Here is a 27,978-nt window from a genome sequence, read left to right as displayed (position 1 = left end):
CTTATCAGCTGGCTGGGTAACAAGGATGTCATGGGTGGAGAGATCAGGGCCAGGAAGTCCACCTGCTTGGTTTCTTCATGGTCACTATTCTGTTTTGTGTGCATTTCAGAGTCGGCAATTGGAATCCGAGACCGGGACAACCGAAGAGCACAGTCTGAACAAGGAAGCCCGAAAATGGGCCACGCGAGTGGCACGAGAGCACAAAAACATCATCCACAGCCAACGGGTGCGTTGAAAAGAAATACATCCCGTGGTGGAAGGAGCAGCCACTGCAGGGCATAGAGGCTTTAAGGCCTCTACTTCTTTACCATGCATTGCAGGGACCTGATGCTCTCTTCGATTAGTCAGGAAATCTTGCCCTCTGCACCCCAGAAGGTGTGGGTTAATCCTTTTGCATACGTGTCAAAGATGATGTGTATGCAGCGGGGGCTCTCCTTTGCTTACAAGCTGCATTCTGCACAACTTCGGCATCATAAGCCAGTGTTCAGACTCCTATGGGTTTTAAAAGCAGGTTGCTATGAACTAGAGTAGAGGAGAGCTCCCTTTAAAGAACAAAAACTAAGCTCCACTCAACAAAGATACCCAGGTGGGGTGCAGGCTGAAGTTGAGGCAGGTTCTCTTGTGTATGGAACAGAGAGGCTGCACTTCGCTCCTCACAGCAGTCAGTCCATCCCCGTGACCTCTTCGTTTGCAGTCCATAAACAGATCTCCCTCCTTCCCTGTTGTGCTTCATTGAGTCCTAACTTATCTCTCCCAGTCCCTGAAAAACCAGGGCTTTATTCAGACGGAGAACAAGAAAGTAGCAGCAGTTAATCCTCCGACAAGGTTGCCAAAGAGGACTTGAACTGAAGTACTTAGCAGTTAATGTCAGGCCAGAACTGTGTTTGGTGGTCGTTACATTGTCCAGAAGGCCAGCTGCTAGTTTTTGGAGGCCGTTTTTAGGGAAGAAGTGGGAGGAGGGTGGCTTCTTAAGCTTCCCACCCCACCCCACCCCCTGCTCCAAACACCTTTGTCCTGTTCATCCAGCCACCTTGGTGGAGTATTAAGTAGGACTTACAGTTACCTGCCATCACTGTCGTCAGTCACTTTTTAAAACGGGATTGCCTTTGTTGGCAGGGTATATTGGACGTTAGACCTAAACTGCTGCTTTTAGCTCTGATGTCTCTGGATTTTTCCTACAGGCATTTCTGCCAAGATGCACCTATTATTCATAATTATATAGCGCCGTTATTGCACACAGTCGTTTATAGGGTAACAGAAGCCAAAGGGCAGGTCTCTATCTCCAGGCTCCTGTGATCTAGCAGTTGGCAACAGGAGAGATGGTACAGGCTGTGTTTTGCCTGGGGAGGCAGATGAAGGAGTGGCCCAAAGCCTTCACAGAACAGAAAGAGATTTGAAAAGGAGGCGGGGGGTGATAGTAATAATAATAACTTTGCTTATATACCACTCTTCTAGACAGATTAGTGATGAACAAGTCAGTGGTGTTATTATCCTCAGTATAGCTGGGGAGCTGAGCTGAGAGGAGGAGCTTACCCAAGGCCATTTACTGTATTCATAGCAGTAGTAGGAGTCGAACCAGCAGAGTGCTGATTCGCAGCCGAACGGTCTAACCACTGTGCTACAGCAGCTCTTCAGGAACAGGTTCATGGTGGACATTTGTTCTGGCTATAGAGAGAGTAATAAAGAATTTGAGAAGCCTTTTAAGACCCTGGTCTGCCCATCTCTGTTGAGTAGCCAGCTAATAAATAGGGTGCTGGTAGGCTTTCATCGGGCTGCTTTCTCTCTTCGCACCTGCGCATGGGTAGCCATGCACATAAAGGGACTTGTACTAACGTCACAGATCCATTCCTCAAACAGTTCTGTAATTTAGTAAGTGATGGTTTCAAGTGTACCAAATGGAATAAGAATTTGTGTCTGTTTTTCCCACCCTTTCACGTTTATGGCAGACTCTTGAGGAGTTGGAGTGCCATGGGCCCGTGGTCTCCGAACAAAGCCGAACAGAACTGGAGCAGAAGATAGATGAAGCCAGGGAGAGTATCCGTAAAGCAGAGGTAAGAAGAAGAAGAAGGGGCTTCCTAGCCTTAGTTCTAATTGTGAAAGCATGAACAAGCCTGGCAAAACCCAGTGGTGCATTTTGTCACTTGGGAGTGGCAGGGAGGCAGCACGCTCCTGGCTGCCTTCCTTCTCCCCCCATGCCCCCTCCCAATTAATACTCATAAACTTTCCACTGTTGCATACTGCAAATCGCGTCAGAGCATTAGCGAGACCTGTTTTAGATTGATAAAACTTAAAAGAAATGCAAGCCTGTCTGAAAAGGAAATAATCCTGGGTTTGTTTGTTTTTTAAATTACTAGACAGTGTTGCATTGATAAGATTTGTGGTCGCTGATTCAAGAGACCTGTTGGCAGCCACAGGGCCTGATTTTGCCAGCTTTCATGGCTCAGTCGGTTGCAGTAATTGAAGCAGGAAGTTGGGGGAGAACTACTTCTTGATTACTGTTTAGCGGCCATTTCGCTTCAGAAGTCAAGGTACTGGGTGCAAGATACGGCTAGCAGAGGGGCTTTGAAGGAGTACAAATACTTTCTCCTTCTAGCAATGCAACGGTGGAGAATCCTGGGATTGAGAGGGCTCTGTGCTGGGTAGATACACATGAATACATGAAGCTGCCTTCTCCAAATCCTTCAGGATCCATCAAGGTCCTTCAAGGTCATTATTGTCTACTCTGACTGGCATCAGCTCTCCAGGGTTTCAGAGGAAGTGCTTTCACATCACCTACAACCTGATCCTTAACTGAAGATGCTGAGGATTGAACCTGAGACCTTCGGCATACAAAGCCGATGTTTATCTACGCTGGGAGGACATGGCTTGGCTCTGTGCAGAACTTCGTTCTGCTCATGGAGACTCCCTGTCTTTTTCGAGAATCAGTCCTCTAGGGAAGCTGAGAATCCCCTTCTGTATGCTGAGTCCCCCCCCCCCGGCGTTTGATAACTTCCAGTCACCAGTATTACTTCACCTTGATACCAGTGTGGTTACAAAACCCCATTGCACCAGCAGAGGGGGAGATTGGCATGCCCATTTCTTTTTGATACATTCTTGTTGTTGCCTATAGTGTTTTGTTTGGAGCCCAATGCTGGCTATCTAGATAGCGTGGGTTTGCAAATGATAAAGGCATGGATTCTTACACACATGAGGCACGCACGCATGCATACATACTCACACCTTGTCCCCACCAATAAGGGAGGTAGAGGGATTATGCATTATCTCAAACTGGTTTCTGATTTGCAAAGCACTCCTTTCAAGGAAATCAATATTGCCACTGCCTCCTCTGTGTCACTCTTGTCGTTCACTTATTTCCTTTGTAGCCCGCGTTTCACTCTTAAGGCTTAAGGTGGATTGCAAAATATAAAACAATTCAGTCAGCATAAGATATCCAATAAACAATGCAATAGGACTAGGGTTACACAGTTATAAAACAGCGCAGAGAAAAACCTAAGGCATGACGTAGGATCATAGGGTTGGAAGGGATCTCCAGGGTCATCTAGCCCAACCCCCTGCACAAGGCAGGAAGTTCACAACTACCCTCCCCCCACCACACACCCCCAGCGACTCTTGCTCCATGCCCAGAAGATGGCAAAACACCGTCAGGATCCTTAGCCAAACTGGCTGGAGGAAGAGTGCTACCTGACCCTAAGTGGCAATCGGCATTACCCTGGGCATGTGTGAAGGGGCCACAAGAACTAAGCACTGACATACAACCGTGCAGAAAGCGAGGTGCACAGGTAGAAGACAGCACAATAAAAGCAAGATGAAATTTACAAGAAACATCGCAATAGACAATCCTGTTCCCTTATGGAAGCATCCTCCTGAGCTAATCTGTTGTCCTACAGTTTTTTGCCCTTTATAAGAATGCCCTCCTGAACCACATTCTGCCAAATGGTAGACGCCTGGGGGCCTCCTCAGACGGGCTTTTCCGCAAGGTGGGGGCCACCGCTGAGAATGCGTGGGCGTAGATTATAGTTGTCGATGTTGCCCACTTGCAAGGTGGCACCTTCAGAAGGCTTTACTCGGATGATCGGAGCTGTAAATGGCGCGTAACAAAGTGCTTGAGCATCAAGTGTGCAATCTCTGAATGTTGCCAGAGTATTTGTAGGAAAAACCAGTTTGCCTCATTATAAGGAACCAAGCTGGCAACGCTCTCTGCCTTCGTGTGTGCTCTCCTCCATCCCTATCAGCAACTGTTTCAGTGTCCCTGTTGAGAAATCTCGTTAAGCCCAAATTCCAAACTGTTGTTGTTAGCAAGAGAATTTTCCATAGCTGCTATGGCAAATTAATTCTCCAAAATTGAGTGGATTTTTACTATCGCTGAAAGATCAGGTGGGAAGCCAGGGCGTGTTTCTGCACCTGTTGCGCAGTGGAAGGCACAGCTAGAAGGACAGTTGCTCAGTAATGCCCCATATGCCAGCTGCACAAACCACCATCACACTTCAGACACCTTGCAGCATGATTGCAGTAATGTGTTCTGTCTCGTCATCTTTCAGAACTGAATATCTCCAGAGTCTTCAGCCCTTTCCTCGTAAGAAAGGTGCTCTGAACATGTAATTATCCTGCTTGTCCTCTTCACTAATCTTTCTTGCTCTGTGGTGCCCTTTTTGATATACAATGGTACAGTACTTCAATTGAGGTCTCACCATAGATCTGTACAAATCTGTATCTATGTTCAGTCCTTTTCCTGACAGTTTTCAGCACGGTTTGCTTCTTTCACCATTGCCTCACACTGATATCTTCAAGCTGTCCACTATAACCCCAAGATCTATTTCCTTCTCGACCAGTTCAGACCCTGTTCGTGTATATTTAAAACTACGGTTTGTTGTTGTTCCAATGTGCATTGCCTTATACATCAAACTCCAGGATATATAAGGCCAGCAGTTCAAAATCGGGGGGGGGGGATGGAGGGACATCACAGAACCATACATTGTGTAAAGAGAAGGAACTGGCAAAATCATCTTAAAGGCCAAACTAAAGAATATCTCTGTCTGGTACTGGAAATTCAGGATGCTGGGAGTTCCTTGTCTGGAGGGTGCAATATTTTTAAAATTCATTTATCAGCCACGCAGAGGTCCATTTCAGATTGGATCTATGAGGCAAAGGGCGGTAGGGGTTAACATCCACTCCATTATTCCATTTTTCTAACTAAAATAATCCCAGGAAGCTGCTGGTTGTCCCAATGGGGAAGTATATGTTTACAAATAAAGATACCCATATGTTTACTCCAGCCGGGCAAGGAGTGGCTCCACAAGGCCATTTTATATCAGGGGAAACGGTTTGGGGGGTGGGGGTGGCCCCTGTATGCCATGATCCTGATCCAGATTTGGCCCTTAGTACCCTATGTTTGAATTTTTCATAATGCTGGGGATTTGGGACAATGAACGCTTAGCATCTTATGTTGTTTGGCGTGCATGAGCATACCTTCAAAGAGGAAACATGCTTGGTTTTACTGAACTCTTTCGCTAACCAAGTCTTTGCCATGTTTTTCATATTTGTAACCTTTCGAATCCTGAACTGCTTGCGTCTGTTCTGCGTCACAGTATATATGCCTGTATTTGAAAGGTGTGTGGTTTATTTTTACTAATGCCTTTTCACTTCAGTGTTGGTTTTTAAGTGTGGTTCTCAGTACACTGTAATGGCCTAAGAGTCTAAATTTAACCTCATCCGTTGGGGAGAGAAAAGAATGAAATCAGTGCGAGAGTGAAGTTCACACTTTTCAAAACTACCATTGTGGATCCATGCAGAAAACGTGTATGGGAGAGAAGAGCGTGACAGCATCGAGGGTTCTTTCTAGAGAAAAGGGGTGACCTTAGCCTATGGGCAACAGGGCAACTGCCCTGGGACCCGCTCTTGGAGGAGCCCTGGCTGCCTACAGCCCATCCAAAAGGGGAGGGGAGAAGAAGAGCAGGCCCCTGCCCCTTCTGGGCTTCAGGGAGCAGCGATGGTTCCTAAACACCTTGCTTGGGGCGAGGGCTACCCTAAGGGTGTGTGATTCTGGGGCACCCTCCTGCTCAAGAAGAAAATAAGAGTAGCCCTTCTGGATCAGACCAAGGGCCCATCTCTTCCACCATCCTAATTTCAACATCCTCTGGTCAGGAAGCCCAGAGGAAGCTCTGCTGGATCCGTTTAGCCGTAATAGTTAATCGCTATTGACAGATCCATCTCTTTCCTTTTTATAGAAGATACCCAGGCCCAGTGAGTAAAGATCGAGCTGTTCCCATGAGGAATTTGTCTACACGTCCTTTGACTAAGTTAACTTTGTACTGGTGTCGACACACATTTAAAAAACTGGTTGTAAGAGTTCATTGTGAGTCCCTTCAATGCACATCATTCCTTTCTGTCTTCCAGTTTTATTGCTATGTTTTTCTAGGGCAGGATGACCACCTTTGTTCCTTCTCAAGTCTGTTGTTTGGACTTGGGCCATGTTTGTCTTCTGTTTTAATGCTAACAAATAATGCTTGCTGAAAGACCCTTTGTTGAGGGTCTAATAAGTGACTTTTCACCAAAGCTGTCTGGAGGCGCCCGCTAACTTAGCAGAATAAGTCAATATTTGTACATGGAAAAGCCTGTAAAAATTGCCAGTATCCACTGCGCTTGCAAAATGTATTTCTTAATGGATGGATGTAAATTTCATGGTTTTTTGGTATACTTAATGCATCTGTCACACAAAATAGTGAAGACAAAAATAATGAAATGCCCTGATTCCTGTAAAGCGCTTCACTTTCCACCATACTTATGCAAATGCTTAACTAAAGTTCAGGTTAACAGAATAATCTTTTCAGATGTTTTCCTGCTAATAAATCATCTTCCAGGAATGCTGAATGGAGTCATCTTACCAGTAAATTATGCTCAGATACACAAACATCTAAAATTAGAAGTATTACTGTTGCCGTAATACTGTTGCCTCTCTGGAAGCTGCATTTAAAATATAGTGCTTAAGTCACTGAGAAGCAAGTGCTTATCTGTTATTTTGTATTTAAAACATGTACCGGCCGCTGTCCACAAGCTCAGAGTAGCTTGAAAGGGATAAAGAATTACTCAAAAATTGAAAAATATAAAGTGATTTTTAAAAACCTAGCAATACACACAACAGTCCATAGCCCTTAACCCGAAAGTTGAAAACGAACTTGGATAAAAATGCCTTGTATCCCTTCCTAAAAGGACTGCCTTGTGCCTCAGATGAAGCCTTGGGGCCATCATGGCAAAGGCCCTGCTTCTAGCAACTAGCAGGTGCAGTCTTTTGCAGAGCTACTCCAGTGTACGCCCATTGAATTCAGGGCTTAGACTGGAGTTACTCTGCATAGGGTGGCACTGTGAGGTTCTTCCCAAATTAATGGAACATCAAGCTGGACCTGATTTGATGGTCACTATGGGAGCTGATCCCCTGACCTGGACGGCCCGGGTGAGCCCGATCTCATCAGATCTCAGAAGCTAAGGAGGGCCGGCCTTGGTCAGTAATCGGATGGGAGACCTCCACCGAAGACCAGGATTGCAGAGGCAGCCAATGGCAAGCCACCTCTGTTAGTCTCTTGCCATGAAAACCTCACCAGGGGGTCGCCATAAGTCAACAATGACTTGAGGGCACTTTCCACCAATACTTAGCCCTACCTGGACAGCCCAGGTGAGCCTGATCTCATCAGATCTCAGAAGCTAAGCAGGGTCAGCCTTGGTCAGTAATCGGATGGGAGACCTCCACCGAAGACCAGGATTGCAGAGGCAGCCAATGGCAAGCCACCTCTGTTAGTCTCTTGCCATGAAAACCCCACCAGGGGGTCGCCATAAGTCAGCTATGACTTGAGGGCAGTCTCCACCACAACCGTGGGAGTTGATACAGATTTGTTTGTTTGTCTAAAATATTTAGTAGTTGCCTTTTCCCCGGAGGTGCTCGAGGCAGCTTACATAGTGGGAAAGATCCTTTTCAAAACCTATGGTGATGCCTTAATTAAAGGTTTGCCTTCTGCTTATCTTAGTTTTCATAAAATAGTTGGCAGGTAATTACTCAACTGGTAGCAAAAAAAGTCACTGGAAGAAAAAGAGTTCTAAGTCTTCGTATCTCTTTTAAGAAATGTTAGCTTCATATTTCTGTTTTACTGATTCAGCTTTTAGTTTCCCTTTTTTGAAGGCTTTCCCTTCAAGAAAGAAATCTTTCGCTTTGTCAAGTCCTCCTTTTAAGCTGGAGCTGCTTTACCTTCAGAGTGAACAGCATCTCTACTGTGTTGATATCAGAGTTAATGTCCAGAATTTGCATGGGAATTTTGCTAGGTTTTGGACATTGACTGACATGAAAGTAATCATGGTTGTTGTGGGTTTTCCGGGCTGTATTGCCGTGGTCTTGGCATTGTAGTTCCTGACGTTTCGCCAGCAGCTGTGGCTGGCATCTTCAGAGGTATAGCACCAAAAGACAGAGATCTCTCAGCGTCACAGTGTGGAGAAGATGTTGGCAGGTAATTTATATCTACTCAGGAAGGTGGGTTTAGGCTGAGACATCCTGTAAGAGTTTCCCAGGGTGTGGAATGCTAATGGAGGGAGGCTTCACTGTGTCCTAAGGAGGTTCTTTTGCATATGAATTGGTGCTTGATATGCTAATCTTCTCTGCAGGGCTATTGTAGGATGTAGAGTATTTTGTTGGCCTGGTATTTGTCAGGACTGGAAACCATGCTCTATTCATTCTTAAAGTCTCTTCTTTCCTGTTGAAATTGTGCTTATGCTTATGAATTTCAATGGCTTCCCTGTGCAATCACATGGCCAAGACCATGGCCATACAGCCTGGAAAATCCACAACAACCATTGTTCTCCGGCCGTGAAAGCCTTCGACAATATATGAAAGTAATCAAGTTTACAAGACTGGTACGAAGGACTGGAAAGGTCTTGCCAGTCAACTGCTCAAAGAATATGTGTACACTTGTATTATGCAGCTTTCATTTGTCAGTCTTACTGGTATCCATATAGAGAAGAGTCCAGTAGCACCTCGAAGACTAACAAAATTTGTAGTAGGGTAGGAGCTTTCATGAGTTACGGCTCACTTCTTGAGATACCTGAGAGCTGTGATTCATGAAAGCTCATACCCTACCACAAATTTTGTTAGCCTTATAGGTTACTCTTTTCTGCGACTACACACTAGCACAGCTACCTATCTTGGTCTCCATATATTTATTAAAAATATTTCCTCTCCTGATTTACAAGACTTAGAGCAAGATGTGTAGCCGTGTTAGTCTGTCTGTAGCAGTAGAAAAGAGCAAGAGTCCAGTAGAACCTATAAGACTAACAAAATTTGTGGTAGGGTGTGAGCTTTCATGAGTCACATTATCTGTGAGTGTCTGAAGAAGTGAACTGTGACTCACAGAAGTTCATACCCCACCACAAATTTTGTTAGTCTTACAGGTGCTACTGGACTCTTGCTCTTTTCTACTGTTACAAGACTTAGTAAGCCAACAAGCTGGAAGCTAGCTAATATTTTTCAGGAGATCATTTCGGAAAGTTGAGTGGCTGTACTTTGGTCTTTATGTAACTGACACTGCCCCTTGATGTCTATTTTGCAGTTACCACTTTGGAAAAGATCCAGGGGAGTTAGCCATGTTAGTCTGTAGTCGCAAAATAGCAAAGAGTCCAGTAGCCCCTGTAAGACTAACCAACTTTATTGTAGCACAAGCTTTTGAGAACTGCAGTTCTCTTCTGCATCTGACGAAGAGAGCTGTGGTTCTCGAAAGCTTATGCTACAATAAAGTTGGTTAGTCTTAAAGGGGCCACTGGACTCATTACAACTTTGGGAAAGACTTTCTTCTTCCAAAACTCTTGCGCTTACAGCAGTGCATTGAGGTCCATGCGCAGTAGGCCTGCGTAACCGTGTGATGCTGGTGATGTCTCAACATGTATGTCAGCGCCTGCGTCAGCCGGTGCATCAGATTTTAGTGGCGGGCTGAAATCAGACACCCGGGTTGTGGCTTTCGCATTAAAATCGTGTCCCTTGGAAGCTTATCAGAGTACAAAAATGAGAAGAGCAGTAATAGCTAGCAGGCAGGACTCTGCCGTTCATGAGCTTTCTCTGCAGGTGTAGATATTCTTGGCAGTGTTTGGGCCCAGTCTACTAACAGCAAAACCAGTGCTCAAGGTAAACTGCATTCCTGAGAATTAATTCTAAAATCTTCTGCAAGGGTGCCCTGGAAGGCACACTAGCAGTCCCTTGGCCAACAGGTCAGTGTGGAAAGGGTTTCCTCCAGGTAGAAGGCTGGAAAACAGTCCATTTATTCAAGAGCTTGGTAAGTGGAGTAGATCCCACTTCTTGTCTGCTGAATTAAATACATCTTGGCATTTGTTGAAGGAGAGGTGCACTAGGAAAACCAAAGGGGATATCTCCTCCTCCAGCTTCGCAGTCCATAACCAGGACATCTGTGCCGTAAAACTGCCAACCAGGTTTTCTTTAAGACCTTTTCCTGTGTTACTTCATTAAAAAGTTCATAGTCAGGCTTTTAAACATACTGCCATCCAGACATGCAGTATCTTGGGTCAGGCACGGGCCAGGCCGTCTTGTGCTGCTTTCTCATTGGCTTTGGTTTTGAAGCTGAGATCTTCCTCATTCTCTTATGAACTTACAATACAGAGAAGTACGCTAATGGGGAAAGGCACAAACTGCTTCAGTGCTCTATGTATGTTCTGAACAACTTGAGAAGGAGAACCCCACTGGATCAGACTGATGGCCCGTCTACTCCACCACCCCATTCCCCCCCCCCAGTGGCAGCTTTGGAGGGCCCCCAAGTAGAGTATGATGCCAACTGCCCTCTCCCCCCCCCCTCGTGACTGGTATTCATTGACCTCTGAACGTTGTTGATGGACCTACTCTGTATTGCACTCATCTCATTCCCTTTCAGAGATCAGAAAAGTGAAACATACTGGCCTCTCCCTTTGCCACTCAACACTGGCTTGTCCAGGAGTTTAACATGAGGCCCACTTCTAAACGGGTGAGCCGCAGAGCCACCAGGGTATTGTGCTCAACAACAGGGACTGTGTAGAAGCTTCTGGACCCAGCTGGAGGTGCTGGTACTTGCTGTAAGCAGCCCCGGATCCAAGGCACTGGAGGGGGAGCACCTTCCCCATCGTGGTCTTCCCCTGTCTTTATAGTTTCAGGCTGCGGCCTTCCTCTCTGCCCTGCAATTACTCCAGTTTCCTGTGCCAGAGTGTTGGCCAAAGCTTTCTCTGTGGCTGCTCCCACGCTCTGGAATGCCCTTCCCAGACAGCCACCAAAGAGCTCCTTCCCTGCTGCCTTTCCAGCGTCACGTGGAGAATTCGGAGATGACTAAGAGAGCCCCCACGGTGGCTTCTAACCTCCTCTGACCTTTGTTTATAGGAGACTCGTGTGACAAACGAATTTGCTTCCACAGCCTTGAGAGTTTCTCTTCCCCTCTTTGGGCACTCCGTGTTTTCATTAGGCTCCAAAGGGAAGGAGTGTGCGTGCTGCAGCATCAAAGGTGCGCTAACTTAGCCTCTTCCCCTTTGAAAAGGCTGCCCGTGAGAACTGGCATCCGGGGCAAATCTGGAATCATTAATCTGATGGCTGGGCGATAAACTGCATTGCATGAGTGGCCGCGACTCAGAGACCTCTCCTCGCTTCAGCCGACTTGCTCTTTCCCACGGAAAACCTGGGCTGAACTTTGACTCTCTCTTGACGTTTGCCTGCCCCCTTAATCAGAACGGAACGTCGTTTTGCTTTGTGAGTCGTTGCTCTCGTTTAAAATATGCACATGTTGCTACGTTACATCCTCTGTACCAGGGTGAAAAAAAAGGGGGAAATCTTTCTTCGGTTCAAGGTCATACTGTGACGGAACAGGGCTGCTCCCCACAGGAGGATACTGTAATATCAGCATGCTCCCATCCGTCATTCCATGACTAAGTGAAAAAACCATACTGCCTCTGAAAGAGACAGCAGCCCTACGGAGTTACTCCCAGATCGACAGTCTGTCCTTTTATCATGTGCAGTATGTTACGTCTCCTGCAGGTGCCAGGCTGCACACAGGTGAAGTCAGCAGCAGCCCGTACACGGGCTTCCTCTGTGGTGGCCCCTATCCTGTGGAATGATCTGCCTGAGGAGGTCAGGAGAGCCCCCCCCTCTCCTGGCTTTTCATAAACGATGCAAAACCGAACTATTCAAAAAGGCTTTTTACTCAGATAGGAGGGCTGTATTGTAGGGAGGGGGTCTCAGATGCTTCACGAATGAGTTAGGGACCATAGACTTCACCACTATATCGCCTTATGTATTATCTGCTGCTTTAAATATGTACTCCTGTGTACCACCAGTGCTCCATGTTGTCTAATGTTAGTCCTAGAATTATGTTTTGCTTCAGTGTTTTTTCTACTCTCTATTGGATGTGCATGTCTTTTAAACTTGTGTCTATTTACCCTATGGCATTGTTTATGGAAATGTCCTTGCTACTGAATTGAAATGTACTTGATATTGATTGTAGTAATCTCATACTGTGTAATCTGCCTTGAGTCTCAGTGAGAAAGGCAGACTATAAATGACATACATACATACATATATACATACATACATACTGTTACATCAAGATCATACCCCATTCACTTCAACTGAGTATTGGGGTCCGAAGTTATGCAAATGCAGTAGCCTTCATAGAAGGCAGCTTTGTGATCTCTTTATTCTCCCCTCCCTCCACTGCAGCCTTCCATGCCCCACTACATTTTTTTGCCACCAATTTACATGAATAAAATGGGGTGTAGGGATCACCGGAAATCTGCGGGCGGAAAAGGATGGGTCTAAGCAAACATTTGCAAACAGGCCTATATGCACCATCTAGATAGCATGTCCATTTTTATGTATTTATTTATAGTCCGCCTTTCTCACTGAGACTCAAGGCAGATTACATGGCGTGAGATTAGTACAGTCATTATCAAGGACATTTCAATAAACGATGCCATAGGGTAAAAATTTGCAAGTTTACCAAGACATAACATTAGCATTTCACTTCATTTATACTCCGCCTTTCTTCCAACGGGGTCCCAAAGCAGCTTACCAGCACTCTTTCTTCCATTTTTTTCCTCACAACAAACCCTGCGAGGTAGGTAAGCCAGCAAGTTTCCATGGCAGAACGTGGAATCGAACCTGGGTTGCCCAGATCATAGTCCATCGCTGGTCAAGAAGTATAAGTTTATAACAGTAATGAATGAGGAAAAATAATTTTTTTGCTGTTTGGAAATGAAAAGCCAGAATACAAACGGGCTACTCCGGAAACTACAAAGTGACAACAACAAACATCTCTTTTCCGGAGTACTCAATCAAAAGTATATAGACATATAAAGACAATTTATATATAAAGTGCTGCAGTGCTCAATTCCAAAAATATCGACAATAAATATAAAACAGTATACATCACAATAATATCTAAATGTTCTAACATCCAACTGGTGGGAAAAGTACTGATACAAGAGTTAATTCAGAAACGGAGAACAATCATTCATTCATTTAAAGTGCACATCCAGTATTCAAGTCAGTTTCCACCATATAAGGATAATAATTCAATACAAAAATAGTTCATTAGTCTGTAGTGCACAGTGAAAATCAATTCGTTTACAAAAGTCCAACATTCATTATTTAATGCTGATTTAATGCCTGTAGATGTTTATGAAGCCATGAAACTTCCAAGTGCCACGTCTACGGGTTTTGCCGGCATACGTTGTCCAATCCCGTTTCGTATAATCGCTTCTTCATTGGCATTTCTTCCGTGGCAACTGCTTCAATCAGAAACACACCACTGTATTGGCATTCCCAGGACGGTCTGACGCCGTCACCACTGGTCAAGAAATGTACGATTATAACAGTAATGAATGAGGAAAAATCATTTTTTTGCTGTTTGGAAATGAAGAAAGAACGTGGGCTCTCTAGCTTCAGGTTTTTGCTTTCCTGTTTCCAAGCTGTAATAGATGAGGCGGCTGCCTTACACAGAGTCAAGCCGTTGGCCTGTATGACTCACTATTGCCCACTTGGTCCTGCACTAGTTCTCCAAGGTATCTGGTAGCCCCACTGCATGAAATGGTACGGATTGTGCCTGTGACCTGAGTGCAAAACTTTGCTGAGCTGGGGGCCATAAACATCTTAATTTCTGTCTGCATTTTTAAGGGGGAAAACACCCTGTATCAGAATTCTGGGTGGATATTCTTTACCCTTCTTGTATATGTTAGTATATGGTGGGTTGACAAAAGCATAAAGCAATAAAGCTGGGGTTTTTTAACAGTTTCAGGGTTTTTTTTTAAAAAAAGGACATTTTAAAATCAAACGGCTACCAGTAATCTCTATCTGAATGGATGGTTATGACAGTGGCAATTTTTGCTTTTGAGATCTGAATGTCAGGATAGACAAAAGGAAGTATTGCTTTTTCCAGCAAGCAATGGAATTGTGGAATTCACTCCCAGAGGACATTGCCACTGGCATGTGTCATAGATCCAGAGGAGTTAGCCGTGTTAGTCTGTAGTAGCAAAATCAAAAAGAGTCCAGTAGCACCTTTAAGACTAACCAATTTTATTGTAGCATAAGCTTTCGAGAATCACAGTTCTCTTCGTCAGATGCATGATCCGAACTGGTCAAATACAGAAGAGGAGGGGAGAGAGGGGAGAAAGAAGGGGACATATATCACAAGGAGACAGAATGCAATTAGCGTGGAGGCAGTCAAAACATTCCTTTGCTTGGAAATGTAAACATCTCCTTTTGGTGTGCAGTCAGTTTGCCGTATTCATTTGTAGCAGTGAAAGTATCCAATTCCTATGTAGTATAAGCCTTCGAATGTGTGTGGGTGTGCACGTGCATGCCATCAAGTCACAATCGACTTGTGATCCCAGCAAGGGGCTGTCAAAGCAGTGGGAAGCAGAAGTGGTTTGCCAGTGCCTCCTTGGTGGTTGCCCATCCAATATCAGTGCTAGGAAGCAGTATCAGGGGAAGGCCTCGGCCTCCGTGCCCAGTTTCTTGGCCCTCCTAGGCAACTGTTTGGCCCCTGCATGAAACAGCATGCTGGGCTAGAAGGGACTCCTGGTCTGTTCTGACAGGGCTCCTCTTATGTTAAGAGATGCTTTGGAAACGCTCTCTTTTTTGAATAGGGGTAGCAGCTCTGGAGCCTGAGGGAGAATATTCATTCTTGATTCAAAGCAGTGTCTTATTGCTGCTTCCCCACTCGCCTACCACATACACATTCTGACTGTTGATCTGGAACGCAGAAGTTTCCAGTAACACAATCTTTCTTTTTTCCCCTACTGCAGATAATAAAGCTGAAAGCGGAGGCTCGACTGGACCTCTTAAAACAGATTGGAGTTTCGGTGGATACATGGCTGAAAAGTGCCATGAATCAAGTGATGGAGGAACTGGAGAACGAGCGGTGGGCAAGTCTCCCTACAGTGACCAATAACGGCTCTTCGCACTTGGTACGGTTTTGGCTTTGTTATCAAGGGCTTTTTGTTTTCCTTTGAACCCGTGGTCTTTCTGCGATGTACAAGCAGGGATGTGCAAGCAGAATTGATTTAGTGCAAATGTCTTGTGCAACACCTAGATCTTCCCTCCTTGTTTGTTACAGTGACCAGAAATTGGTTGTACGAGATCTTGCACAAGTGGAAATGCAAGCAGGGATACAGTAAGTTTAACTTAGCGCAGGCAGGCCCTGCCATCGTCATCTTGCATTTCCACTTGCATGGGAACCCTCGTGTGAAATTTTGTTCTAGATCCAAAGATGTTTAGAGCATCTTAAGTGCTGCATTTAAGAGGCAAGGATAGCAGATGGTTAAGAGCTGAACTTAAAAAGCATAAAGCAGTCCAGTATATCCAAGGATGCCTACAATGAATCAAACAAGAATGGAGAACCAGTAAGAGAAAAGATGCTGGGGTTGAGCCGATACTTTGTCATTGTAATTTTGGTTGCATTCATCATGGAAATGTATTCAGCACTTCACTAGACACAGATCTGCATCTCCTGGGATACAAGGTATAGAGAGTTTGTCTCTCCATGGCTGAAGATGCAGCACCTCTGCTATTCACAGGTTAGAGACACAGTTTTGTGTTTGACTGTTGAATAAATCCTTAACAAACAGCTCCGTCCACACTGGGACTTACTTATTACATGATACATAGTGATGCTGAAGTGGTATCTGTTGCATGTTCAGAAATGCCTAACAGGTTTTTAAAAGAGAATAAAGGGAGGGGGTTGTGATAGTCTGGGAAATGTCCAAAATGCTGAAGTTACACAAACTTCTACTTCAGAGATAAACAGCTACAAGTTTTGTGGCGCCATAAAGATCACTACATTTCTTGTGCCTGAACCTTTGTAACAAGAAGTTTCCTTCATAAGGTGCAGGATGTGAGTTCAGTACAAGGGTTCACTGGGGGCGGGGGGACACCACTTTTCACAGTGAGATGGGGGGGGGGGAATGAACATGTACTTAAGCAGAGGTACCATTCATGAAGCCAGAAATGAGAAATTCATTCACAAAGTGTTGACAAGTTCATACATTACTAATAAACACCTGCACACCCAACTTCAGGGAGAAGGGTTTAGAAATCCATATTTTAAGGTTGCTGCATTCCCAGGCGGATGTTTGTGCATTACATTAAAATTCTTTAGACTGCAGGAGTAGGAACGCTTAAGCCGGAAGCATGTTAATTGGATTACAAATCATCTGTGTTCATTGGAGGGTTCAGATTTCACAACTACCCCAAACAAGATATTAAGACTTGTAAGGAAGGGATTCAGCCAGGAAACATAAAGAAATACATCTCAGGTTGTTAGCTTAATCATCACTTCTTGTGCTGTTAGCTGCTCTGTCATACTCGGGGCCAGACCAGTTGAGATGATGGGAGTTCTGTGTGTGTCATTCATTCCCAGAGGTTTTTGTGTTTTTTTGTTTTTAAAAAATCGGGACTTCCATTTTCCCCTTCCAAAACAACCTTTTCATGTTGGGAAAATGACAGAGTGGGAATGGCTTAAGCTTCCAAGCTATGGTCCCAGTCAGAATCCAGGGTCTCGTGTGTCAATTATTTAATAGAGAAATGTTGCGATTGCTGTGCATGGAACCAGCGGCCCAAGGTGAAGGGCCACATTGAAAGGGCTCTTCACTCCTGGCTCACAGCCTATCACCCTGAGAGATCTGGGCCAGTGGATCCAAAGCCAGCCCAGGATGTTGGAAGTTGTACAGTATATATCTTTTTCATTTCTCTGAATTATATTTTGTGTTCTTCTATAAGCTGCTTTGATTTCTCAGTGGTATAATTTAAGAACGATCTTTTGCCGACGCCTGTTGAAATAGCCAGGCACAGAGGAGTGGAGAAAAGGGGCTAGAGATTTGAAGGCCCAAGAAAAAAAACAAGAGAAACATTCGGGGGGGGGGGTGCAATTTTTTCCAAGGAGTTCGTTTCAGTTTTTGTGATGGAAAGACTGGAGAATTTGGGGGAGCAATGAAAAACTCATATGAGTTATTTTTCTCTTTTAGAATGAACAATACACTCAAAAGTATGAAAAAGTCTTCAGTTTTTCAAATGCAAAAATTCTATGAAATGAAATAAAAATTTCTTTTTGAGTGAGGAAAGTTTATTCATCCCAAATGTACTGCATAAAAAGGTCTGAAGACTAAGGGTGTGTACCCCAAAGAAATTGGCTCACTCTGAGTCAGATTCTCTAATCTGGTTTGGTAAGGTTAGAGAATCCTGCATTTAATCAGAGAAGACGAGCATCCGCTTAGAAGAACCACTGGTCTAATTCAGTATAAGGTGGCTTTGTACCTGACTGTGTGCTGTCCCTTCAATTTTGGAAAGTATAAACTAAACCCAGACTTCTCATCTAAAGTAAACTAAACTAAACCCATCCCCAATTCCTTTGTTTTGGAAGGGGCAGCTTATTTTACAAAATGGGTTTTCTACCTTGCTACAAGAAATAAATTGCAACGGGTCTGTTTAATGTTATATCTCTCTTTATCGGTGGCTCTGTACCACCTTCCTAGTTCGGTGATGCTCCCCTGTCGCTCTGGCCCAGCATTTCTCTCTCATTCTGTACTGGCCTTCAGAATTCTGGCTTTCTTGAATCAAGGAAACCACCAGAAATACTTTACTCAGGGCTGCATGTGTTTCGCAGTAATTATTCTGCTCCCAAAGCCCAGCTGTTCAGAATATTAGGACATTTGTTTAGCTAGCTGGCTGGCTAAGATGGGTGTGGTAGAGGAAGAGAAAGACGGCATGGAATCATTGAGCACAAGTGGGAAGTAGGAGCTAAGGGGACCCAGATTGGCCAGAGGGGAGAAAGGAGGGGAAACTTGAAAGGCCATCCAACTTTCTCTTCACCAGACATTGTTTGAACCATTGTTTGACCGAAAGTGTCAGCGTCACCCAGATTCACCATCCTCGCGGATTGCACGGCACCCCAGCCTCCTTCCTACCCAGCTTCCAGTAGCAAATCTGGATATTAAGAGGGAGCCATGGGGATGTCTCTATTTTTCTCATTACACTCTTCACAGATCTGAGGCCAACTGAAAGGGAGAATCAGCAGGTGGGAAGAGGTGCTTAGTGCTTCCCTTTGGCAAACGATTTTTGTTTGCAAATAACTCTCTTTCCACCCCCGAGAAAGTTAACCCCAGCAAGGAAGACCAGGCACAGGGTTGGGGAATTGTCAGATACAGGCAGCATATAAGCATTCCATATCCTCACCCACCAGTCTGTTTATTTGAGTTCCTCCCCTGCTTTCCCATTAGCTTCACAAACAGAGTTTGGGCCAGGTGCTTCACAAGGCTGCATCTAGTTCCACCCTAATTTAGAGGGAAAGGGGGATCTTGAAGACGGGTCAATTAGTTATGTGCAGGGGCCATTTGGTAGAAAAAGAGCTGGAGGAACTCACTAGCATATGCCATGCCCCTTGCCATCACTGGAAGTGTGTCATTAGTATAACTGATTTGCATATGCCACACCCCCTGACATCACCTGCTCTGGCTATTTTGGACCCAATCCTGGCCATTCAGGGCCGAAATTGGGCACAAAATGGCAAAAAAGGAGCTGAAAATGGCTGAAAAGGGGCCCAAAATGGTCAGGATTGGGCCAATAATGACCGGGAGAGTGATCCACCACCTGTCAGAAGCCCGATCCAGGCCGTTTCGGCCCCAATCCAGGCCGAAAAGGGCCCAAAATGGCCGAGAGTCAGGTGGGTGGGGCCACCTGACATGTGACCTCTTTGGGGAACTGCCGGAACTGCATTCCTGTGCGTTCCCCCTCGAAATAGCTCTGGTTATGTGGAAAAGGGCACCCTAGGCTGCACCAAGAATGCCTGAAAAGTCTGGTAAGCCCTCTAGACCGTCTGTTTGAAACCTGCCCTAAACATTTTCTTTCGCCATTTTGAAGCTCTAATCAGAGTTGCCAGTTCAGTCTCAGTCTTGTGGGATTGCTTGTCTAATGTTTGTAAGGCCTATTGCTTTTTATACATCAGCATAAGCCAAAGAGAAGAAAGCCGCCTCCTCCAAACTGTGCCTTGAGAAGGGGAGGCAAGGCTTAACCATTCATGTTTCTTTTTCCCTTCTCCTTTATTTGGCTCTCCTCCCCCCATCAGTTTCCTGTTGCAAGTGCTGGATTCCACCCAATCTCCTTCTCCCGCCCAATGCCCAATGCTGCATGCCGGCAGTTGGAACAGCATCTGTAGCTGGTGCCAGTCCCTGACAGACTGGCAGATGCTGGAGGGTGGGAGGACGAAATCTAATTGCCATTCCCGCCCACCCTCCATATACACCCACCCAGACTTAATTATAAAAGATTGGCTTGCAGGCAAGAGTTGGCCAGAAGTTGGCTTCTTCTGTCTTTTCTTTTTTTAAAGAGCTGCTAAAGGTCTGTCTAACTTTGCAAAACAGAAACACTCGACTGTAAAATCCTTACTTCTTGTGCTTTCTCCATGCTGCTCCCTGGAGTTTGCAGCTTTTATTTTTGACATTCAGAAACAACGACTACCTTTTCTGACTCCTTCGCTAAACGATGCTTTGCTCAACCGTCTTCTTCTTTGTGCCCCGAGGCAACTCTGGACAGCCTTGCATTGAACAAATTATACAACCCCCTTTATCAAAGAAAGAGAGTCGAGCTTGAGTATTCAACCTCTCTCGTCGGAAAGCACTCGCTTATACAAGAGCGGAATAATCTCAGCTATCGGATTCTGCCTAGCTCTGTTCTTTAGGGCATGAGCACAGGCTGATTTGGGTGGATTTGCTAAACACGTTCCTGCTGCAGATGACGCAGCCCTTAAGCTGTGCCGTACGTGGCAGTGAAACATATAGGTGTGATACTGAAGCAGCCTCAACTGGTACCAGGGCCCCTTGCGCCGTGGCAGATGATGGCAGGCTGCCCCTTCCAGGCCATCTCCAAAGGCAGCAAAACCTCACAGTGCAGTCTTGAGTGAGCTGCAGAGGTATTTGCTCCACACTAAATGACAAAGACAAAGCAAAAAAGCTGTGAAAACTAACTAGGAAAACAATTAAGGAAAGTAACTGGTTCTTTTAACTAGCAAATTAAGGCATATTATAGAACTATAAATTCATATTTATTATACTTAACAAACAATTCTTCGAGTAAACCTTATAATTATATATATCCAGTGACAAGGTTAGACTGGACAAATTCAGGACCATAGGAACAGAGCAGGTGACCAATCGTTCAAAATTCTGATGTACCATAAGAGAATCTCCGTTCAGTAACGTGCCAGTGCCTGTCAATCCTTCACAGAATATACAATAAATAATCAGATACAATCAATTGTACAAAACTAGTATCTAGAAGAATATGTAAAACAATTCAAGATAATGTAGTCGGGAATATAATCAAAAAAGTTCAGAAATGTTCATAAGTAAGTGATTGCATCTTAGAGGGTCCGATTCGCTTCAAAATTCCTCTTGAGGCAAATCCTTCCAGTTGTGACCAAACAGGTGGTCCGATGCATTTTTCCCATTTCAAACCGTCTTCCTTAAAGAAGTCACAAAATAATAAACGTCCTATACAGTTGCAAACAGCACTCTTTCACCTCTCATCAGAGAGCAGCTTTGTATCTCCATGTTATGTTTGCTAACAACACTTGTGTCCCATAGTGTTTCATGGGCAGGAGAACCACTTTGAGGAGGGGGCAGAGTCTTGTGACCCAGGCTCCCCTTTCTGCACCCCATACTACACTACTGGCAAGCCTGGCGGCTACGTGCCTGTGCCTTCCTTGAACCTCCTGGACTCTGGATTGGCAGATTTGATCAAGGGGGTGTCGATGATTGATTCCTGATGTATTAGGTGGACAGCCCTATACTTACAGTGCAATCCTGAACAGAGTTACTACAATCTAATCCCATTGATCTCAGTGGTCTTAGACTGGAGTAACTCTGTTTAGGATTGCACTAGTAATCCTATTTCAGGGAAAATATTCAAACAGTTGCCTGTATTCCAAACAGGAAGTCATGAGGATTAATCCTTGGCATTGCGCGGCTTCAGAATTTTCCACACAAAAAGATATTTTGGTTCCTGGTTTACTGTAATCTGAATGGTATTTGTGTCCCTTTGGGTCCAACACACGTCAGATTTTTTTTCTCCAGAATGTTTTTTAGTAGATGGGGTTTTTGGAACCACTTGCGGAAGCGGAGATACTTTGTCGTGTTAATGCTACCAGACCAAGAACAGATGTTTTGCGCGCTAGAATCTGTAGGCACAATCTGACCATGTCTTGATTTTGATATGGCTTCCAGCTGAACTATGGACAATAACTATCATGGCAAGAGAGAACCAGCTAACCTTGTTGTTAGGAGACAGAGTTCCAAGGGGAGCTCTTAGCATTAACATCTTTCTACTCCGTTATTCCCTTATTGCCATGCTTGGGAAGGGATGCCATCAAGATAGAAGGGGGGTGCCAAGGTCTTGTTTATTCCCCACCCCCCACCCCCTCAGTATTTGGAGGTTCTCATTCATGTTCTTGCGCTAGAGAGAACAGCCCCTTCTGAGAGCAAAAAAATCCTGGATGTCAGTATTTGCTTATCAGAGAAAGGCAAGATAAAGTATCTTAAACGAATAACCTCTTCAAAGCAGATATTCAGGCACATCAGAGATGATTTGAAATGTGTGGATGTGGCACACATAAAAACAACTAAGGACTGGGTTTATTTCAGTAGAATGTTCCTTGGTTTTCCTTTTCTGCCTCCCTCTCAATATTAGAGTAATAAGGTCACTGGAGAGCCGGGGCCTGAGCAAGCATAACAGGTACAAAGCAAGTTTCTCCTTCAACTGATTCAGACATAGAACAGAAAGGCTTTGCGAGAACAGCACCCAACCCCTCCCCATCTTCTAAATCTCTGAAGTCCCTAATGGGACTCCCTGCCTGACCTGCAGGCCTCCTAGCCCTTCTTCTCCCACCCAAATCCAGCGACACCCAGTTGAGACAGTTGGCCAGCGCTTAAACAGCCCAGCTCCTCCCCTCCCCCCCCTTTCCAGCATTCCAATCTATCATTTGGCTGAGGCTCCTGGAGGCCAAAACTTGAGACCGCCCGTCACAACTACGACTGGGTGTGGTGATGGATTTAAAATGGGAATTGGCAAAATCTGGGGCTAATGGACAGATTAGGAAACAATGAAGCTGCTTTTTCATTAATAACAGCAGAGCTGGAATAATAAACAAGGGCGGGGTGTGTTTATTTAACAAAGCACGTCGGTGATCTCCCATAAAGCGATGCCTTGCTATAGTCTGCTTTTAGAAGCTCAGGAACTTTCCGGACGGTGGGAAAATCCAGGCTACTGACTGTCTTCAAATGTCTTATCTTTTAGCTGAACATTGATCCAGACAGGGAAGAAGGGGAAGAACTGGAAGACGGCCTGGATGCTTTTGATGACAGCAGTTCCAGCCCTTCGGGTACTCTCCGGAACTATCCGTTGACTTGCAAAGTGGTTTATTCGTACAAGGTAAGCAAAACGTCAGCGTGCCTCTGGGGTGCAAATGATCACACGGTCTCCCTGTGAATCCAAAGGCAAGTCTTCACATTTGGCTGTGAGGGGCAGAGTTCACTTCCTCATTCTTTGCCTGTGGGGATCGGCTGCCCTGTAGGATTTAAGGAAGAAAGAAACCTCTAGGCTAGCAAAAGGGTTTGCATGAAGCCTCTCCTTGTATGCCGATACAGCAGGACTGATGTTGTGAAGTGAGTTTCTTCCATCTCTCCATTTAGGGATACAGCTGAAGCTGAGCTTCAGAACCACCTTTGAGACTATGATGGTAATAACTTGGAGGAGGGGAATCCAGATTACTAGGGTCTTTCGGAGGTGGCAATGTTGGAACTAGATCCAGAGGAGTTAGCCATGTTAGTCTGTAGTAGCAAAATCAAAAAGAGTCCAGTAGCACCTTTAAGACTAACCAATTTTATTGTAGCATAAGCTTTCGAGAATCACGTTCTCTTCGTCAGATGCATCACGTTCTCTTCGTGCACATGCATCTGACAAAGAGAACTGTGATTCTCGAAAGCTTATGCTACAATAAAATTGGTTAGTCTTAAAGGTGCTACTGGACTCTTTTTAATGTTGGAACTGTGGTTCATGATTTTGTCCGGCCTGAATACCCCTTGCTTAGCTTCTCTGACATTACTTCCCCGCTTTCTCCTGGGGCAATCTAGGACAATTCCCACTACAAGATATATTTCCTAATGAATTATCTAGGTATTTGGAAGTTCACTTCAGAATCCAAGATGCACAGACAGCATATTGGCAGCAACGGATTGCAGAAGTAGAAACTAAAAAATAATTAGGGTGGGGTTTTTTTTTAAAAAAAAGAACCTTTACTATATCTATCACTATTCTATATCGTAGTCAAGTTTTTCAGGGAAGCGGGCCTAAACGTTGTCACAGACAACGGAGTCTGTCTCTTGCGATCATCTGTGCAGCACATTTAAAAATATAAATTCCAGAGGATAGAAATGGACATTCCAATGTGACTCATTTTCCCAACTATTTAAAAGCAGTTCAAGACACACAAATTAGAAGGATATTACAAAGGATACTGATAAGGAACAGTGGACGGAATGTTACGCTCGGACGTTTGAAAAACAGTTCAGATTAAATAAGATTAATGGCAGAAATCGACTGAAAGTTTTCAAACTCTGAAAAAGAGCCGAGCAGGGAGAGGGAATTGTTCCAGTCTACCACAGAGGACAAGAAACAGTGGTTTGAAACCACAGGGGATTCTGTTTTCCTTAAACACCAGAACTTGAGTAACTGTAAGAGCAGATCAGCAATGATTTAAGCTTGTTTCTGGATGTTTTATTTGCTTGTTTCCCTCCCCAGTTATACCCCCTTCCTTCCTTTGCCTGATGGAAACTGAAGTTGAGAAACAGCGTTAGAACAGCACTGAAATTAGAATGGAGTTTCATAACAGGAGCATTAAAGCAAACAGTGGTTTGGTTTGGTTTTTTAAAGTGTGATCAGCTCAGACTATATCAGTAAACTAAATGCTTTCTCAACATTTTAAAAAAGCATTTCAGCATGCCTTGAAAAGAGTTCAGAGTTGGGTTCTCACAGTTCTTCCTGGGGAACAAATGCGAGGTGCCACACTGGGAAAGGTCCCGCTGTTAGCATAGCCTATGCTGATGAGGAGGAAGGGATTTGGGTCCCTGACCCTTCTAGTGCTAAGATTCATTCATTATTTTACAAACTGCAGTGTTTTTTCTGAGACGTGGTACACCCCTCCCATAAATTTTATACCACCATCCTTTGCAGGCTTCCCAGCCAGATGAGTTGACCATTGAGGAACACGAAGTTTTGGAAGTTATTGAAGATGGAGATATGGAAGATTGGGTAAAGGTATCATTTTGTTTTTCCTGTCGTTGTGGCATGTTGAAGGGGCAGTAGCAGGGCGTGGGTCATCTTTTTAAATATGTATATATTTGAATGGAAAGGTACACAAGGATGTCAAGCATGCCGATCTCCTCAATCTCTGCAGGCGCGAAATAAGACGGGCCATGTGGGTTACGTGCCAGAGAAATACCTGCAGTTTCCTACATCCAACAGCCTCTTGAGCATGTTGCAATCGCTGGCAGCCTTGGACAGCCGGTCCCATACTTCGAGCAATTCAACTGAAGCTGAGCTAGTCTCAGGAAGCCTCAATGGAGACTCCAGTGGTGAGTGGATCTTCTGGGGGTCGTCCTTCAGGTGGAGGGGGGGGGCTTTTGGTAAACTTACCAGCCCCATTCCTTCCTTAAAGAGCATTCAGCATTTCTTGCAAAAGGGCTGAAGTCTTCATCACTGAATACAAACCCTGAAGAACAAAACTGGCAGCCTAAACATAAGCAGGTGGCTAAAATATGGCTACAGTCTGAAATCCGTAAGGCAATCCCTAAATCAGTGTTGGCAGCAGTGAAGTTTTTAAAAATAAATACATTTGGTACATAAAATCCCTCCATAAATCTAGATTAGATGACTGCAGTGCACTCTACATGAGACTGTCCTTGAAGACTGTCTGGAAGCAAGAGGTGATACAGAATGCAGTGACTGGACTGTTGACTGGAGTGGGTCCTAGGGACTGTATCATTCTAGTCTTATTCCATCTACCCTGACTCCAGTTTTGCCTCTGGACCCGATTCAAGGTGCTGGCACTGACCATTAAAAGTTCTATACAGTTTGGGGCTGTTATAGCTGAAGGTCTGCCTACTCCCGCGTGAACCTATCCATCCACTCTGGTCATCTTTGGAGAACTTGCTTTGAGTGCCCCTGCTGTCTGAAGCTAGATGAGTGGCAGCCTGAGAACGGGCCTTTTTTGGTTGTGGCACCGAAACCTTGGAACCTGCCCGGGGATATTTGTCTGTCTCCCTCTAACTTTGTCTTCCAACAGTGGGTGAAGACATTTTTGTTTTGCTTGATGTTCCCTTACTAACTCTTATTAGTCTTCCTCCCTGCCAGCATGTTTTTATGTATTTATATTATGCTGTATTTGTTCTAAATAGTTGGTTTGTGTTTTAAATGCTTTTTAACGTCTGGAACGTTTCAGTGTTTTATTTTAATGTTCACTGCCTTGGGGACCCTGAATTGGGTGGAAAAGTGGCATAGAAGTGTTTTAAATAAATAAAATGTTTTTAAATAAATAAAATAAATATTAAAATTAAATAAATAAGGAATCACTGGAACTATCTTTGACGATCACTTTCATCCATAATCTTCACCTAAAAACTAGCAGATTCAAGTATTTCATTGCCCCACACATTAAGGGTGAAAGAGCAGAAATCAGCATAGTGACCCCATTTTCATTGGCAGTCCAGTGTTGCACCATCATGTCCTATTGGCTACTGCAGTTCTTTAATAGAAGTTGGAGTGATGGGATCAGGGCTGTTTTTCTGGGAAAAGAGGTGGTGGAACTCAGTGGGTTGCCCTCGGAGAAAATGGTCACATGGCCGGTGGCCCCGCCCCCTGATCTCCAGACAGAGGGGAGTTTAGATTTTTTAAAGTTCCAATTGCTCTCGGTGAAAATGGCCAGTGGCCCCGCCCCCTGATCTCCAAACAGAGGGGCAATCTAAACTCCCCTCTGTCTGGAGATCAGGGGGCGGGGCCACCAGCCATGTGACCGTTTTCAAGAGGTTCCGGAACTCCGTTCCACCACATTCCAGCTGAAAAAAAGCCCTGGATGGGATGCTGTCCCCACTCCTCCACTTGAAGCCAACTGGGTGACCTTGGGTCAGTCACAGCTCTCTAGAGCTTTCTCAGCTCACCCACCTTACGGGGTGTTTGTTGTAGGGATGATAATAACGTACTTTGTAAATCGCTCTGAGAGGATGTTAAGTTATCCTGAAGGGCGGTATATAAATCAAATGTTGTTGTTGTTGTTATCGGTCTTGGCTGGAGTACCTAGGACACTAATTTCAGAATTCCTCTTGGATACAATCCACTTTCCCAACACATAAGATCTTGGTGGAAAGAGTTATGCAGTGGCCATCAAGATCTCAGCAGAGGTGCCTCAGGGAGCCCCTTCAGCTCGTTGGACTCTCAGTTCGTGGTATTTGCCATTTCTCTTCCAGTATGTTTCGTCAAAGCACTTTATGACTATGAGGGCCAGACGGATGATGAACTGTCCTTCCCAGAAGGAGCGATAATCCGTATATTGAACAAGGAAAACCAGGATGACGATGGTTTCTGGGAAGGGGAATTCAATGGGCGCGTTGGAGTTTTCCCCTCTGTCCTTGTGGAAGAGCTAACAGCCTCGGAAAACGGAGAGACTCAGTGTGTTGCAGACATTCAGGTATAGCAGAAATCATTCCAGCTTCTGGAATAACTTGAAGAACTGTGACCGGGTTATTGCCTGATGTCCTTTGTTTCGTGGTGTCTGACTGTAAAGGAGTGGCCTTAATTTTGTTAACTGCCCCCCCTTCCCGCCTAGGGAACTAGGTGGCACACGTGGCATAACGCTGCCGATCTTAATTCTCCATACCTGGCCCAGAGTTCCGCCCAGTGCATGCAACATGGTAACACACAGCACAGTCGATTTGTAGGAAGCTCCTCCCACATTGTTCGTCATCACTCTGTGTCTGTGGAGAGGGCAGGCGGTTGCGGGAAAGCACTCAGATAATGCGGCAAACCTCTCTGATGCTCCATTTAGTTGGCTGTTTGTCCTCCTGCCTGTGATGTCAAAGGAATGCCGGCTCTTGAAAGCTAGCTCCTCCTGTCTGCAGGCCCCCTGACCACTTGCATGGCTGTTTGTGCAGTCCCAGGAGTCATTTTTCCAGGGTCAAAAGCAACTGCTGAAAGCAGCCTTCCTGGTGGCACATTACTGGATCCGAGTCCTTAACAAACAATAATATGCATCAAGCAAAAAAAATACAAGAGAACATCAGAATTTAAAGCCACACCAAAAAATCCAAAATCCACATATGCTCATTTGCTGTAGAATATTTCACGGCACATCTGTCATTTCAGGACCCCTGAGTTTCGCAGGACTG

At 44.9% G+C, this 27,978-nt stretch overlaps 1 protein-coding gene across 1 annotated transcript in view; it reads left to right on the top strand.

Annotated features, from left to right (window-relative positions):
* FCHSD2 (FCH and double SH3 domains 2) overlaps nt 1-27,978 on the top strand; it is a 202,347-nt gene that overhangs the window by 166,615 nt on the left and 7,754 nt on the right. The window contains exons 11-17 of the mRNA XM_054974082.1: nt 110-226; nt 1,947-2,051; nt 15,301-15,462; nt 22,838-22,972; nt 24,773-24,856; nt 24,996-25,173; nt 27,061-27,281. Coding sequence (XP_054830057.1) covers nt 110-226; nt 1,947-2,051; nt 15,301-15,462; nt 22,838-22,972; nt 24,773-24,856; nt 24,996-25,173; nt 27,061-27,281 — 1,002 coding nt within the window. The remainder of the gene's footprint in view (nt 1-109; nt 227-1,946; nt 2,052-15,300; nt 15,463-22,837; nt 22,973-24,772; nt 24,857-24,995; nt 25,174-27,060; nt 27,282-27,978) is intronic.

Source organism: Eublepharis macularius, chromosome 3, assembly GCF_028583425.1.
Source record: "Eublepharis macularius isolate TG4126 chromosome 3, MPM_Emac_v1.0, whole genome shotgun sequence".
Taxonomy (NCBI): domain Eukaryota; kingdom Metazoa; phylum Chordata; class Lepidosauria; order Squamata; family Eublepharidae; genus Eublepharis; species Eublepharis macularius.
This window is presented reverse-complemented; position numbering and strand designations above follow the sequence as displayed.